Below are 17,618 nucleotides of genomic sequence, written 5' to 3'. Positions count from 1 at the left end.
CTCTTAACCTCTTAAAAGGTTTTCATTATAAAAATTAGAGTAAGGACAATATAAATTGTAGTAGAATTACCTAAATTCTACCTCTCTCTCTTTAGGGCAGGGGCTATCAGCTTTGAGCTTGCTGTTCATATGGCACATTGCTGCTAGAGTTTGGGGCAGGAACTGGGAATTCTGGGGCTCCAAACCTAGCCCTGAATGCATCTGTTTTGGAGCAAGTCAGTTGTACCTCTCTGCATCAATTTCCTGATCTGTAAAATGGAGAGCGGTGGTGAGATGGACATAGTGGTGTTTATTTAGATTAGTGTTTCCCAAACTTGTTCCGCTGCTTGTGTAGGGAAAGCCCCTGGCGGGCCGGGCCGGTTTGTTTACCTGCCATGTCCACAGGTTCGGCCGATCGCGGCTCCCACTGGCCGCGGTTCACTACTCAAGGTCAATGGGAGCTGCTGGAAGCGGCGGCCAGTACGTCCCTCGGCCCACGCCGCTCCCATTGGCCTGGAGCAGCGAACCGCTGCCAGTGGGAGCCGCAATCGGCTGGACCTGTGGACAGGGCAGGTAAACAAACCGGCCCGGCCCGCCAGGGGCTTTCCCTGCACAAGCGGCGGAACAAGTCTGGGAAAAACTGATCTAAATAAACACCACTATGTCCATCTCACCACCGCTCTCCATTTTACAGATCAGGAAATTGATGTAGAGAGGTACAACTGACTTGCTCCAGAACAGATGCATTCAGGGCTAGATTTGGAGCCCCAGAATTCCCAGTTCCTGCCCCCAAACTCTAGCAGCAATGTGCCATATGAACGGCAAGCTCAAAGCTGATAACCCCTGCTCTAAAGAGAGGTAGACAGGGGAGTACAAGGATACGAGACAATATCCACAAGATAGGCTGTGATCACAGCATACCAGCAGCCTAAGCATTGTCAAGTTTTTTTGTAGGCAATAACATCATTGCACTAATCAACTCTAGGAATGATGAAAGCATGAATGCTCAACCACACAGTTTTCCTGTGGTGCCTAGATCATAATCTGGCTCAATTCCAAAAAGGATATGAAGAAGCCATGGGATACAAAGTGCTGCTGAAATAATAGACCCAAAGATAATGTGACATCTACACTTTGTATACTTGAAGCTGGAATACTTGTCATTACTAATTGCCGTGGTGAGCAAACCTAGTGAAATACATATGCTACATTCTTTGTCACTATTTTGTTGCACTGAGAAAGAATAATCCTAATGGGGGCTAGTACTCTGTCATTCAGCATATACATTTTTGTAATTCTGTAAAAACTTCTGCCCCTGCTTGCTAGCACATCTCATTTAATTTTTATGTACACAATGCTTGCCGGTATAGACAGAGCATTTTTCTGTCTTTTATTTAATCTCTTGGCAGTGGTAGTCTAGACCTGCAGCCATTAAATTACAAATCATCTATGTTGGGGAACAATTCTTCAATGATATTAAATGCCATTATTCTAATAGTACCACTGTTAAGGTACACAGCACCAAAGACATATGTCCAGTTAAAACAGCTGTAAAACTGGGCTGGAGATTTTATTACACGCACATTATTAAATTACAGAAAAGTGTAAACACAATGAGAGATTAACACAATAGTTTTGGTGGACAATCTAAAAATAAAGGCTGTACCTCGGGTACAAGCGAGCAAACCCCTTTATGTCACAGCAACATAAGGTCCTTGATTGTTTTCTCAGAATCTGCATATTTACAGCTCAAAGTGTATTAACTATATGGTTAAATTAAACAAACCATGGTGGAAAAAAGTAAGGATAAAGAGGAGCATCACACCTACAAGTAAACAGAAGGCATTACTGGTTTGTTTCATATCAGAAGAGCCTCAACATCCCATTAAAGAAATGGTGAAAAATTCATAGGCCAGAACAGATATTACTGTAACTTTTTATAATACACTGAAATCCAATTATAGCACCCAACTTGATTTACATTCTGTACTAGCAGGGAAATTAAAATAAGCTTTCATTCATACAAATTGTCCCAGAGCATTAAATATACGTTATTTAATGTATGCAGAATGTTTAATATATTTACAGATTTAGTGCATTTTAATAAATTCCTCAATTAGAGGGTATTGTAATAGCAGTGACCAAAAGATCTTTTCTTACGTCGTAGTACCTGTGGTAATAAGACAATTGGCTTAACCTCTAAAAGAAGTTCTTAAAACAATCTTTTTAATCACTGGTGTATCAAAATTACATTCTTTATATGATTTTATGAACATTTAACAAAATGAGGCAAATAAAAACAATTAATACTTTTCTTTCCTCCGACACTGATGTTTGCCAGATGAAAACCGAGAATATTAAGATACCTCCTAAGGTTTTCCTTTTCAATATAAAAAATAGCATAAGAATAATGCAAATTGATGTAGAATCCCATTTCCTTTGTATGCCACACTTGCAAGCATTGTTTGCACAAATGTCAATTCTTCTAAATTTAAAGAAAAAATAGCTACTTGTGAATTACTGTAAAGTTGTGCAAGACAGTGATGTGATCTAAATAAATGCAGATCACGGGATTCCAAGGCCTAGATGCTGGATTTTGGGAATGGTAATGACAAAGGGGAGAAACAATCCAGACACACACAGCATGCACACTAGGCTGATTAGAGCTATTAAGCCTTAGGGCTTGTGGACACAAAGCAGCAATGAACATTGTGGGTGTGATTTTGAAAGCTCACTAACACATTGTGTATTAGTTGGTCTATGTAGACCCTGCCAGTGCACACTGAAAGTTCCCTAATGCACTTCAATGTAGTACTGTTTCAAAGAGCACTAGAGTAAAACACACTTGGGAACTTTTAGTGCACACCAGCAGGGTCTACCTGGACCAGTTAGTGTGCTTTAGAAATCACACCCCCATAGTGCACATTGCTGCTCTGTGCAAACAAGCCTTTAGAAAGATTCATAACCACACAATTACGTCCAAACCATGTATAAGCAATAATTCGCAAAGACTGACAACCAATCAATAGATAATTAGCATTATAAAAGAAAACAAAGTAAATTCAAATGTTTCAGCCCAAATTAAATACACAGCACCTTCAAGATAAATACAGTCTTAATATTTTCCTCTACTATCCTTTTGAAAAATCTCTTTGGGACATGCACGGTTCTTTTGATGATTGTTACAGGCTTCTACCAAAGGCAAGTGAAGAAGAGGAATAAAATGAAAATGACAAGGAGCTGCAGATACCATACACATGACTTGGCTAGCAATGGATCTCCATCCAATTCAGCTATCACTACGCGACTCCCAGTTTTAGACACCTCTCCCATTCTCCAAAGACTGTCTGGATGCCATTAGTCAAATCCTTAACTGGTGAATGACTGAAAGATCCCGTGCAGTACTTCTGACCAATTAAAGCCAGTGAAACGATTATGAAGCGTGCACTTGTATTCTGTGGTAAGATAACATACCACGTGCAACAGCCAGTATGAGTCTTGTTTCCAATAGTGCTTAAAATGCAGCTTTAGAAAAAGCTCATAAATGAAGTAAATGTTAATGTTACAGACAAGCATTTGAGTCATTTTTACAGTATAAAGCTGACTTCATAGCAGTGATGTTTTCCTTAAAATAATATTTAAGTACTAAGTAGCTGCTCCTAAGAGTAAAGGGTTGCTACATACAAAAATTACATAATAGAAAATAAATACTTTCAATCATCTACAATAAACTAAGAAATATACATTTCATTTAAACAGTTAGCAATACTTCATCGGGTCATTTGTCAGCAACTGTACAATCCTGAGCACATTTCTGCAGGCACATTGTAGATCATCCTACTTTCCTGTTAGTCCATATGGCATATGCCAGTTTCGAAGGGGGGGGGGGGAAGAGGGGGAAAGGTCAAACCACTTTTGAGTATTGTCTTAACTCATTTTGCTTTGGTAAACATTTGTGTAACCCTGTAAGTCTTTTGTATGTATTTATTTTTACACCAATAGGTTAGAAAAGCAGGCACTGTTGCAATTAAGATTCCTCCATCACCTTTTGACACTGATACAATAAACTGTCTGGAAGAGCAGAACAAGAGGATCTAAACCAGAGTGCCAGTGTCCTTGCATGAGTACGACAATGCAGCAGACAGGGGACTGATGGAAGTAGTCGGCATGCCGCTATTCCCTCGTTACCTTAAAAACAACAAAGACAACAACAAATAAATTTAAAACTAAAAGAAATAATTGCAATTCATATTAAATATAATTCAAATTGAAGTGTCCTTTCAAATGTAGTATTTTTCTGCCCTCTTCTTCTCTCACACCTGCAACTCATCCCATGCTTCACCAAACATAATTCCTAATTAGCCCCCTTGTCACTCCCAATTTCATGCCTTATTTCACACAAACCTTTAAAGCTTGCCTGCCAGTTCCCTCACCTCTTTCAAAATACTTCTGAAAACATATCTATTTTGGGAAGAACTTAAGATAAAAATGAGAACATGCCACTATTATTTGCCATTGTATTATACCCACTTATACCTTTACACACCAGCCATCAGCATCTGAGCAGACTTACTAAAGCCAATGGAGCAATGACTGTGTAGAGTTACTCACGTGCACAGGTGTTACAGGATCAGAGTCTTAGACTGTAAACTCTTTGGGGCAGGAACTTTATTTACTTGGCACAACATATGTGCTGTGCAAAACCATGGGCACTTACAGCACCAAGATATAGAATATAAATGTTAATTCACTCACCAATAATTTCAACAATATGGAGCTTTAGTTTCTGCTTCAGGGCATTCAGAGCTATTGAGAGAGATCCCTGAGAAGGTGACATTTTTAGATTTTGTTTCACATCATTAGAAAAGGACAGCCACAATCTCCCAAAGTCTTCAGTGGTCATTTTCATTGGTCTGAAAAAAGATTTAACACAAATCTGAGTAAAACCACCTCTGTATTATTCTGAATATAGCTGATCTCCAAAATAATCTGTATCTGAAAACCGTTATATAGCAAAGCAAACAAACAATTTTAAAAATGCACTTGTCGAAACACAACCCTTCCACTCCACAATACAAAGAGCCTGAGTTGCTTTTTACAGCAATTAAATTATTTTTTTTAAATTAAATTAAATTTAAAAAAAGGTAATTTAACTTAAATCAAACATTAGTGCTGACCAACTTCAGACTAATGCCACTTAAATTGCCAAGTTATAAGCCCCTGAAATAAAGAGTTTACTATGGAAACCTTATAAATGTTGCTCTCAAGTACAAAGTCTAATTTAAAAACTTAAATTGGCTGCTTGAACACAAAATATCACTTCCACTACTTCAGGAATGAAAACATTGAGAGTTGAAAAATAAAGAGCATGAGCTGTTTTTACAGTAAAAGTGGTCGGTCCTTTCACACAATTTGGGTCCCTGCATTTAAAATAAACTCACTCAGTTTCAAAGATTTACAATTTACTTTCTGTTGAAGCAACATGCCTTTATTATCCTTTCTGTCCAATCCGTTTCATTCAACACTCCAAAAGAGTATTTAGTATTTCCAGTGAATGTGTCCAAGTGAAAAAGCATTCAGTAGTCTTATGGGATTTTGTACTTAGCTCTTGAATTCATAATTCAGTGGAAATCAATATTTTGGATAATCTAGGTAACTGAATCCTTTCTAAAGATAATTATTTGGGCAGACACCAAAACTAAGCTAAGCTATCTTCTGCAGTCAGAGGTATTAACATTCTTTACTATCCAAAACCTTTGTGGCAACATTACTGAGTGCCTTGTCACACCACAAAATAGACCATATTTTCCATGGTAGCAAATAAGTAGATACTAAAAAAAAAGTGTTAGTACAGAACAAAATAGAGTTAATCTTTTACAGTGTGGTTTTGAGACAAGTATTTTTTTTATTATTTGGAATAAAAAGCTAAACTCCAAGGAGAGAAGTTGGGAAGAGGGAGGCGAGAAGAGGAGAAAAAGATTCATGCCTGAATTACTAATCTCAGTCTCTCTCTTAGTACAATGCAAGGAATTTAGATCATGCCATCTTAATTTACAACAGAAAAACTTCTCACTATCTCAAATATACATTTAAAAGGCAAAAGGGAAGGTAGCAGAAAAGCCTGTGAAAGTCAATATGTATATAATTTTTAAAGCCATGAATACAACGTGAGCTTTAATGCTCATTGAAGGCGTTGGACTGACATTCCTCATTTCTGAAATCCTCAATTTATAAGAATAGGCACAGCCAGGCAATTGCTGTACTAGCCTCCTTACACTGCCCCTGCTATGAATGCTCAACATGGACAGATGATTATTAAAGATGAGCGGGTTGCTCAGTCTCCATGCTTCTTCATTCCAGGCTCTTTCTGCTGAGACTGCCAACAAAGGAGCCAGTTGTGATGATGGGGGGAATTGTGATGGCATTACTGGCCTCTAGGAACCAGACTAACGCCAACACACTTATTTCACATATTAATAGGCCATTGACAAGTGGTGACATACTGTACTAACATTACCAGTCTGAATTAGATTAAAAACCAACAGCCCACAGACAGAAGCCTCTATTTCCCATCATCAGCCTCCTGAGCCAACCTGTGCTATTTACTACTTCGACTGCAATACCAGATTTAAAAAAAAAAGAGTTATTTTATCAGCGATTTACCTGATGAAATCTGACAGTGAGAAAGTTAGTGAAAACTCAAGATGAGTATCCGTATCTAGATGATAACTAATGGAGCCAGAGAGAACGCCCTCTGTACAGACTTTTTCCAACTGCACACACTTTTGGCAGCTTTCCATGCTTTGAGCTTCTATTACAGGAAAATGACAGCTAAGACTCTCAAAGATCTACAAATAAAGAAAAAAAGTTAACAGAGGTATAGAAAATATTCAGATTACTGTCAACTAGAAATTGCTAATCCAGAGTTTACAATCCCTGAACACACCAGGACTGATTCTGCTCTTACACTCGTGTAACCTAATTGACTGCAATAACATCAATCCCAATTTCCATTAGGTGTGAGATCAGGATCACAAAAGGACAATCCCACTCCAACGTGCACACTAAATTACATTTAACTTCTGTGGAAATGCACACGGCAGTTTCACTAGTCAAACAATGACATTCCAAACAGTCAATTCAACAAAATGCTAACTACTTCTCTACCAGGATTTTATTATAAAATAGCCATTTGTTTTAGCAGAGGGTAAACAGGAAATCTTGTAAACAGAGAACGCGCTTTGAACTGCTCTCTCACTGTACTCCATCATTGCTGAATAGAACCATAGTACTGTTGAATGTTTTATCCACCACATTGTAAATTTACCCGTGACTATTGTACTGCTGGTTTGGGTTTAACTGTAAAATTTTACAGAAATACACTTTGACTGACTATTCAAAGTGAATTTAGTGCTCAGGAAAGTTGTTGAACTGACAGCCCTGGAAACTGAAAGCCTTGATTTATCCTCAAAACAAGTTCACACGGCAGACAGTGAAACTGCAAGATTCCATTTCCATCGACATTCAGTCTTTGGCCTCTGCTGAGACTGTCACTCTGCCACCGCACAGGTGCCAACTGTGGTAGCAGTCTGTGGTATGGACACTTGTCAGCTAAGAACAACATAACCAACTAGATATGTGATAGCAGCAACCTAGCATGATTCAAACCAGAAATTCTACAGGAAAAAGGCATCAAAGCCCATTACCAGGCCCCTGGTAAAGCTACTTCTAATAAGCCTTTTGCTTATTTCCACTGATCCAGTTAGCAATGAGATTTCATGACTCTGTACCTGAACTCCCTTTCAGTGGATTCCCTCTCCCCTCCTATCCCAAAAGTCTACCCTTCTGCTTTCGAACAGGGGACAATTTCTATAGATCAGTCAGCACTCTTATGAACATTGAATATCCAACGCTCAATACTATGACTGGCATATACTGTCATTCTGAGGATATCTAACCATGTTTCAGGTATGTGCGAATGGCCACATCTTAGAATATAGCAAGATCCATGGACATTTATAGCAATCCATAAATACTTTTTAGGGTATATCTACATTTGAGCTAGGAGGTGTGATTCCCAGCTTGCAAGCATGTACCCATGCTAGCTCTGCTCGCAGTAGTGCCTAAAAGTAGCAGTGTGTCCTCAAGCAGCACAGCCGGCGGCTCAGGCTAGTCACCTGAGTACATACCCGAATGTACACGAGGAGGCTAACCCAAACAGCCAGCCATACTGCTGTGGACACATTTATTTTTAGGCAGTCACTCAAGCAGAGCCAGTGTGGGTGTGTGTACCCCTCCCAGCTCAAATGTAGACATACCCTTATATTAATTAACACATGTAAAGGTTTGAGGTTCAATCAATAAGATTTTTCTATTACATCCTTAAAAGTTTTTTACCGTGATCCTCCTTTACCAACCAATATACAGTAACTCCTCACTTAATGTTGTAGTTATGTTCCTGAAAAACGCGACTAAGTGAAACGATGCTAAGCTAATCCAATTTCCCCATAAGAATTAATGTAAATGGGGGGCGGGTTAGGTTCCAGGGAAATTTTTTTCACTATACACACACACACAGCATACATTTTAAACAATTTAATACTGTACACAGCGATGAAGCTTGGTTGAGGTGGTGAAGTCAGAGGGTGGAAGAGGGTGGGCTATTTCCCAGGGAATGCCTTACTGCTAAATGATGAACTAGCTTTTGGCTGAGCCTTCAAGGGTTAACCCGTTGTTGTTAATGTAGCCTCACACTCTACAAGGCAGCACGACTGGAGGGAGGGGAGATAGCATGGCAGACAGAGACAGAGAGAGACACCCTTTGTGAGAGAGAGACAGAGATGCACATCGCTCCTTTAAGTACACTGATCCCACTCTAAGTACATTGCCTTTTTAATCAGATCAGCAAGCTGAGACAGCAGCTGCTGCTGCCAGGAAGCTCCCTCCGTCCTGAGCTCTGTCGTGTTCTCTCCCCCCCCACCATGGAGATGGGGTAAGTGGGGTGCAGGAGCAGGGGGGAGGGGGACACCCTGACATTAGCCTCCCTCTCTCTCTTCCCCCCGCCCAGCAAGGAAGAGGCTCCCGGGAGCAGCACCAAGGCAGAGGGCAGGAGCAGCACATGGCAGTGGGGGGAGGGACAGCTGCAATTGCTAGCCTGCTGGGCAGCTGCTGCACAGGGAACTTAGGGGAGTGGGGCGCTGATAAGGGGGCTGCTGGTCCACCCTGGTTCCAAGCCCCCACCAGCCAGCTGCAAAGGGCTGCTCTTCCTGCAAGCAGTGGACAAAGCAGGCGGCTGCCAAACGACGTTAGAAGGGAGCATTGCACAACTTTAACGAGAATGTTCCCTAATTGATCAGCAACGTAACAACGAACAACATTAACCGGGATGACTTTAAGTGAGGAGTTACTGTACAAATCCCAGATGTAGCTGAAGTCCTAAAGAAATCTCTAAAATATCTTCATTGCCCTCACTACATGAGAACAAGAATAGTAACATGTCTGATTCCTTAAAAGTCATCAAAAGCTTATCAACTGTCTGAACTACCTGAAAAGAAAAACTCACTGTATGTCACAAGTAGAAAACAGAGGAAACCAATGGTTCTCTTCTATTGTACAAGTAACAATTCATTTTCTTACCTTAAAATGCTCTGCACTTTCAAACACTAGGTTCACAGTTTTGAGTGGTGAGGTGCTGTTGTTGGCAACAAACAGGACAAGCAGTGAACAGTCATCTGTCCAAACTTTACACCAGTACACAGTCAGGATGTCACTGCTACAAAGCTCTACTATTTCTGAATGAGGGTGACCAGCTAGTTCTTCTGGTAAGCAAAGACTCAAGGGGGCCTTATTGGCAACTATATCTGGAACATTTTGGGGAGGCTGAAAAACTTCAATATTACTATCAGCAAACAAAGAAGATGTCGATAGTCTACAGTTTGAAAGCTGCTCATCCAGTCCAGCTTCTGTTACGGATTGAGACGTATCAAATGATACACTAGTTTCCAAAACTTCTGAAGAACTCAGTGAGACTTTCCTTAATCCGAGATGTTCACTGCCCTGAAAGTTTTCCTTATTGTTAGGAGTTATACCAGGTAAGGGACTGAAAGGCAAGGTAGCAATATTTTGGAAGCTAGATGCTTCTTCGCTATTCTGGGTTTCACTTATTTTTGATTTTTTTTTTAACTTCTGAGTGATGATGTCTGCTCTCCCCATCTGAAGAAAAAAACAGAAGAGATTTTTACATTTATTTATTTTATTTAACTTGGTGATTGGCTTAATTAACAGAGTGAAGCCTGTCTGGAAGGACCAGGGACAAAGGGCAAATAAAAGTTAACTGTCCAACATAGGTGACCTTTAAATAAAAGATTTGTTTTAAAATATGCACTGGACACTGCATAGGACACTTAAGAAGTTACTTTGGGGGTACTGGAGTTGTTCTGTAGTGCAGGCATCATTGTGGTTCCTGTACAATTAGGAAATTCTTTATCTTCTGTTGAAAAACATCTACATATAAAGATTTTGCAGAAAATCAGGGATAAGATATTAAGATTTGAACAAGCAGTGCTGATAAAGGTCATGAGTAGAAGATTCTTTGAATGGTGAGTGATTTTACTTCTCACATTCTACCACACCCAGGGACAAGTTATGAAAAACGTGTCAGTCTTAACCCGTACTGCCAGGTATGTGAGCTCTGCAACCTCCAATGGCTTTTTGAAGCTGCGTTAAAGGTAGCGAATACTTGGGAAGCTTAGCATAGGTTTGAGCTTTGTGAGGAGGCAGGGCAAGCAAACATGGAAGAGCAATGTGAACACAGGGGAGTTCCGGCTACTCAGGACAATTCACTCCAAAGCCTTTAATAACCGAAGAAGTTATTTGATTTTAAAATCTGTCATTTAAAGTATTTTTTGCTCCTTTCTTTTTAGGCGCCCCGATAAACAGGTTCTTTAGATAATGACAGCTATTTCCAATATCCTTTTTTTAATTCATGTCACATTCTAAATGCTACTGAACACTGATTTGAGAGCAGCTGTATATAAATAACTGAAATTAAATACAGCTATTTTGTAAACTTTGTAACTTGTAATTTATAAAAATCACCTACCAGACTGATAGTGCTGTTTGACCCTAGCCCAACAAACAATGTTGATGCTAGCTGCTGCTTCTCCTTTTCTTCCTCTGAAAGGCTGACTACCTGTTGCTCAGACTGCATCAGAGGAGGATCAACTACATGTGCCATTAATATGCTATCTTGAGGAACAGGTTGTGTTTTATCTTCTTTTCCTGTTTTGTTCTCTTTTTTCGGGAGGTAGCCTTCTTTCCCCCATAATTTCCTCACACCATCAAGTTTCAGACAATTGGTCCTAAAAAGATATGTAATAAAGCAGGGTCAGCTTGTGAAAGTGCTATTCCGAAAAGCAAAGCCATTTTTACAGAGGTTTCTGTAAATTTGCATACACTTTGCACTCTAACATCCCAATGGACAGGAGAATAGAAACTAGCCTTCTTCTATCTGCATGGACATTCCATGCTAGCAACTTTCTCTGCTACTAGCAAAGCACCACTCAAATACACACTCAGTCCCTGCTGTGAAATCAGCAAGAAGTGGATACTATGCCCAGTTTGCTCTCAGCTATCTAGGTTTTTATATACATCAGCTATTACAAAAAACTCTCTCTTTCCTTCACTTGTTATAAATATTTTGGTTGTAGATTTGACCATATGTAATTTAGGTGGGGTCACTAAAGATGAGGAAGATCCAGGAAGTGGGATTTAACAGACATGGGCCAGATGCTGAGAAAACTGATTCCTGCACACACAAGTCTCATTCTTGATATTGATATTTCTGTTGTTCCAGCGGAACTGAATTGTTTTGACAGATCACAATCATCTAGAATGAGGCACTTCCTTGGATAAATTGAGACAATCCCATGTAAGGCTTTGAAGATTAGGAATGGGATCTAGAATTTGACAAGGTGTTCAATGAGAAGCCAGGGATGAGAAGTATAGTGAGACTGGAATACATTATTTCATAGGAGTATTGCACTTAGTAAGTAGTGAAAACCCGTAATATATTTGAAGATGTAAAGCACTTTGTAAATGCTGCACATCATTATACGTTTGGACTTTATTTTAAAAATCTGAGATGAGTTAATTTTCTATTCAACTAAAACTAACCTCAACACCAGCACAAGAATCTCCTTGAACACTCTGGACAGACTCTCAGATAAAGCACAAGACTTGCCAGACCCTGTAAATATTCTATGGCTGTAAGTGCAACGAATGAGTAGGGTTTTATGTTTTCCCTTGTGCTAATAAAAAGAGAATTGCTGACTAAGTTCACATTTCAGAAATTCTTCAACAGTACTTGTGAGGAGCATCCAGCTGTTCCAGGATATTTGAAAGATGTTAAGTCCCATTTAATAAATAACTCATTTGTGTGGAACTATAATTATTCACGGATCTCTGAAACTTAAGGAAATTTCCTTTATTACAGAGTTTTGTACTGTCTGAAGAGTAAGATTCAGAAAAGCGTGCATTTTCACTGCATAAATTTCTTCTAGCTAATCTGACAAAAAAGGTATCCTTGATTATTTCTTTTTTGTATACTGGATTAGCATAGTGATTTCTTTTTGCGTAATAGCTGTTTTCAAGAACCACTGTTCTAAACTAAGTCCATGTGATTAAACAAGTAGCAAAAATTCAACTCCTGACAAGAACATAGGTTTAACTGCACAAGAAATTCTATATGAGAGTTCAAAGATCGAATAACTCACTCTTTCTGTCCTATCTCGGCACTATTACCAGACATGTCTGAACCAAGAGAAAGACCAGCAGGAGATTGCCGGCCAGTGAAGCCGGATGAAGACATGCTTGAAGTAAACGACAATCCATAAGGTTCAAAATTCAGAGCTGCAATACAGACAGAACAGCATTTATCAAGATAGATCATAAAACTTAAAAAAAAAAAAAAAATCTAGCTCTTTTAGAAAAAGACAAGTTATTCTAGCTAATATTTGTCATTTCTCAGTTTTTACATTCAGGATTTTATCCTTATTAAAACCAGTTGTTCCTGTTGCTGATTTTTTTTTTTTTTTTTTTTTTAGTTTAGACAGATAGGCTTTTTCCTCTCTCAAAAGAAACATGTACACATTCACCTGCTTAGTTCATACATAAATTTACATACAACTTTTTTTTTTTTTAAATTGAAAAAAAATCAGAAGTGATATTTTCTCCCCTAAAAATTATTGTCAATACTGTTTTTTTATTGTTATTTTCAAGAGACACTGCACAGGACCAAAATAAACCAACTTTTGCATGTGCTCTTCAGACTGCACATCCTCTAATGTGTTTTGAATCCACATTAAGTTTGCCCACTCTCTCTCTCTCTCTCTCTCTCTCACACACAATTTTTTAGAGCACATACATAGGAGAACTCAAACTGTTTCATGCTTATAGCACTGTTCTCTTGGCAATGGAGCATGCGGGCAGTCATTGAAGCTGCTATGGTTTTCTGTTCAGATCCTTAACAGGGGAAAATAACCTTTTGTGTTTGCAGAAGTTTTCTTGGAGGGTATAGGATTTGGGTTTTTAACTACATGTTTACAAACAACACTTCAATATAAATTATCACAAACACTTAGATCTCCACAAAACCATAAGGTTTTCATGTCACTGAACACACTGTCAGCAATAACCTTATTAAATTAAAGTTAACTATTTCAACCTCTTTTTAAAAAGATGTCTAAACTAGTAGAAGATACAAATGACTACCTGAAGAACCACTGTTTGCATATTTGATTTCTATAAATGTTTCTTTACAAACTTTACCAGACCGCCACTTGGGGATGTTTGACAAGGTAAATACCAGTAATTTAGCCATCAATTCTTCCACATGAAACAAAGGGGAACTAAATATATTTGCATCCACAACCAATATCAATGTTAAATACTTGTTAAAGTGTGATTTTTTTATATCACCTGTTTCCACAGTTAAGATTTCACTTCCCAGAAAAACAGGACAGTACATGCCATAAAACTTAACAGAAAGCCAGGAGTACCTACCTTGCTTAAGAAAACCAAATGCTAGAACTATCCATACTATGCACAAGACTACTCTCTTTCATTTTCCACGGTGAACCACAACATTGTACACTTGTAATCTTCCTCCGGACTTCACTTAAAACAATTTTTTGTGCATTTTTTCACAAAATAGCTACAAAATGCATTCTAAATATATACTAAAGATAGGGTATATCAAATAATTCTGCTCTTAAATCTATAGAATCTTTCTACTTACGTTTTTTATAAGGGATATCCCGTTATCTACACCGTTTATATAAATAAAGCAAAAGTGATATTTCTTCTAAAAAGCAAAGTCCAGAAACCAATCAAAAAAAATTCTGATGGACAATAGTGTGGCCAAGACATGAATGCTAAGTACTATAAAACTTGGAATTCCCTGCCTTTATCTTAATTCTCCCTCCCTCTCCCCCACCCACCCCCCAAATCCCACAAGCTGCCAGGAAGCATGGGACAATGTTCTGGACTCCAGAGCAACAAGCTATTTGTAGATGGAAGTTACACATCCTAATCAGGTATGGCATTAGCCAAGTCCCAAAGGGGGCTTAGTTCAATCTTCAATAAACAAGAGTTTTTTGGATGAATCCCAGTGGCCAAGGGTGAGCTAAGCAAGTGGCACAAAGTAGCAGAGGGTCTGAAGAACATCACAGAGAAGCCTGAGATCATCTGCATAATCAAAAGCTGAATATGAAAGATAGGGTCCTGGTGCACACTATGGGTTTGATCCAAAGTTCAGTAAAGTAAATTGGAGAATTTTAATCAACTTCAATGGACTTTGGACCAGGCCTTGTTTGTAAGCACTGCATCTATAACCTACGTATTTCAGGAAGCTGGGCAATATGATTTTACCGGTTCTAGCTGGCCTTAAAATCTATGAAGCAATGAATCACTCCTACAGTTGTGGACGACATTTTTAAATGGAGAGGTAACATTCTGGGGAAGATGCTCTCTGAAGCAAAGTTCAATTAATGCAATTAAATCAATGGTGTTCTTACACCAACGTTATTCTAAAATTTTAATTTGTTTTGTTTGGCTAATTTATCATACATTTAATAAATACGAAGCAACAGTCACCTTTTTCCTGAGAAAGCTTCTCCTCCTGTCTCTGGTGATGAGGTTTATATGGTGCTGCACCACAGCTAAGTCCTTCAGCCACAAACCCATCTAGGAAAGATAAGGAAGCATCTACCTACGTTGAATTCAGAAAGACGGTAATAATCAGAATCTTTCCACTAAATGAAACTAATGTTTCTTAACAAAGGAACATTCCATTTTATAACAATTCAGCATACTGACATCTCACAGCTCTCACACCTGTATCACTAAGAAGATAATGTATTCCATACTTACACTATCGTCCAAGGGAGTATTTTAGATATAGAGGGTATTGAGTTAACATGTTAAAACAGATCAATTTGGATGGTAGGTCTTAAGCATAATTAGCCTCTCTACAATTTTCCAATCTCACTGGTATGTTTGGACAAGAAATCTTGAACAAAAGAACTTGCATCCCAACACAATCTAACTGAACACCATGTAAATATACTAATTTTACAGTAAAATTAGTCAGAGAGGTAAACATTTCCCTTCCTGAATACTATACCTCAATTCAACTACTAGTAGGCTATTCTAACAAAAAGTAGAACCACAAAGACAAACTAATGCTGCATAACACTGGATATACACAAGAGGCTGAATTTGCCTTCCTAAAAAAATCCATTTTATCAAACAACCAATATGAACATGGCATAGCAAATGACAACTTCATTGCTCAGTGCTTCTTAATATCACCAGCACATCAAGATTTATCAAGAATCCCATTAAGAGTGCTCATTGCAACTCATTCTAAGTGATTTGATAGATTTGCATCTTTCCTCTCAGACATATCTAAATATAATCATTTAAAAATACATATTTTATAGAAATACATGAATTTTTAAGCACGGAATACATACATTACAGTTTTCTTACCATTATCTCATCACAACTGGCATCAAGTGGAAACAAGTTTTTCATCAGCTCCTTGTTTTCACATAGATGTTTTAATTCAAAGGCATATTGCCTCATGCATGTGTCTAGAGAAGTGCTGAATTCCTGGATTAGTTTATCAACTGTTTTAGAACAGGACATACGGGATGACATTTTAGTGATTGCAGTCATAATCCAGGCTTTAGTTTCAGAAGTAACAAAAGTCTGCTTCAGCAACCTGTGCAGTCTTGTTATAATGACTTCTGGATCACCATCATTTATAAGGTAGGAATACTCCCCCAAAACCTATGAGCAAGACACAGATATAACAGACATTCAGTTACACAGGCATCAGTGCTTTCATCTTGGAAATTAATATGTAATGGTAATACTCTAACAAAGTCCACCTCACATTAAACAAACCATTATAAGATAAGGAAATCCTTTAAATTCTGGACTTTAGAAAGAATTTTTTACATTATATATCCAAACAAAAACAAGCAATATTCTGTGGAAAGAGACATAGGGTCTGCTGGTTTTCGAGTATTGCTGGCTGGTCCTCAGTTTAAGATCATTTCACTGTAGTTCTATCTACTCTACAAAACTGACCACCACTCAGAACAGTGGTCAGCAACCAATCCTCTCTAACCCTGAAAACAGTTTAATTATTAGTGCATAGCAGATCAAACTACTTTCATTTATTAAATCTCAACTTAAGGTTTCTGTTGGCAAATCAAAACTGTTTTCTGTAACAATGTCTGTCAAGTCTACCCTAGCAATTAAATTGTTTTCAGCACTGGCTCAAGGGGACCCATTTGTGACAATTATAGTCATCAAGGTGCAGATTTTCTAGTGCAGATAGGGTTTTCCAAGCTATAGTTCAGTTTTAAATGGAAAATGCTTGAGATTACATTTTACTGTGTTTGTGAAAATGCAAGTGAAATACATCAGTGGGATGCCAATTTTTGGTTCATTAAATCAAGTAGCTGCCTAGCACAGTGCTAACCCAATAGCTATACAAGTACAATTAACCATCTGCTCAGTTTCCAGTTCAAGTGGAATCTGCTTGCTTTCACAGGTGTCACAGAATACAAGTTCAGCATCTTGGCAGGTCATCATACGGTTACGAATGCATTTCACGAACACATACAGCCTTACTATGGAAAAGACAGAAAATCTCACAGCCACTGAAACAGGTGGTTGGTAGAATAAATTTCAGTGTAATACGTTCTTTTAAAAAAAAAAAAAAGAATATAAAGTTCAAAAAGCAATCACTTATGACAGGCAGTTTTCACATCTAGCATATTTTCATACTGCAGCAACCTTACCCAACTCATAACTTGAAGAAATTTCTGTGGATAAAAAGTATCCTCCTCCTCCAGCAAAGAAAGATAAGACTGGACAGCATAAAGCCGTAGCTCCTCATCTTCCTTTTCATCATCAAATCCTAAAAAGAAAAATGACACATTATTAAATCTTTGCTTAAAAACTTATGCTGCATGTGTCTCAGAATTCAAGACAGATTTAGAAAAATAAAACCAAGACATTAGCTAACAAAGCATGGCTTCTCTTTACAGAATTCAGTAAGTTAC

General features: G+C 38.3%; 1 protein-coding gene across 1 annotated transcript in view; it reads right to left on the bottom strand.

Annotated features, from left to right (window-relative positions):
• Positions 1–3,894: 3,894 nt before the first annotated feature.
• AP4E1 (adaptor related protein complex 4 subunit epsilon 1) overlaps positions 3,895–17,618 on the bottom strand; it is a 29,731-nt gene continuing 16,007 nt past the window's right edge. Inside the window, exons 13-21 of the mRNA XM_065412714.1 lie at positions 17,355–17,473; positions 16,030–16,332; positions 15,133–15,247; positions 12,753–12,888; positions 11,081–11,339; positions 9,616–10,191; positions 6,643–6,827; positions 4,735–4,892; positions 3,895–4,167 (exon numbers count right to left, since the gene is read on the bottom strand). Coding sequence (XP_065268786.1) covers positions 4,007–4,167; positions 4,735–4,892; positions 6,643–6,827; positions 9,616–10,191; positions 11,081–11,339; positions 12,753–12,888; positions 15,133–15,247; positions 16,030–16,332; positions 17,355–17,473 — 2,012 coding nt within the window. The 3' untranslated portion in view covers positions 3,895–4,006. The remainder of the gene's footprint in view (positions 4,168–4,734; positions 4,893–6,642; positions 6,828–9,615; positions 10,192–11,080; positions 11,340–12,752; positions 12,889–15,132; positions 15,248–16,029; positions 16,333–17,354; positions 17,474–17,618) is intronic.

This window comes from Emys orbicularis, chromosome 10, assembly GCF_028017835.1.
Source record: "Emys orbicularis isolate rEmyOrb1 chromosome 10, rEmyOrb1.hap1, whole genome shotgun sequence".
Lineage (NCBI taxonomy): Eukaryota > Metazoa > Chordata > Testudines > Emydidae > Emys > Emys orbicularis.
Note: the sequence above shows the minus strand (reverse complement) of the source record. Positions and strands in the feature narration are given on the sequence as shown.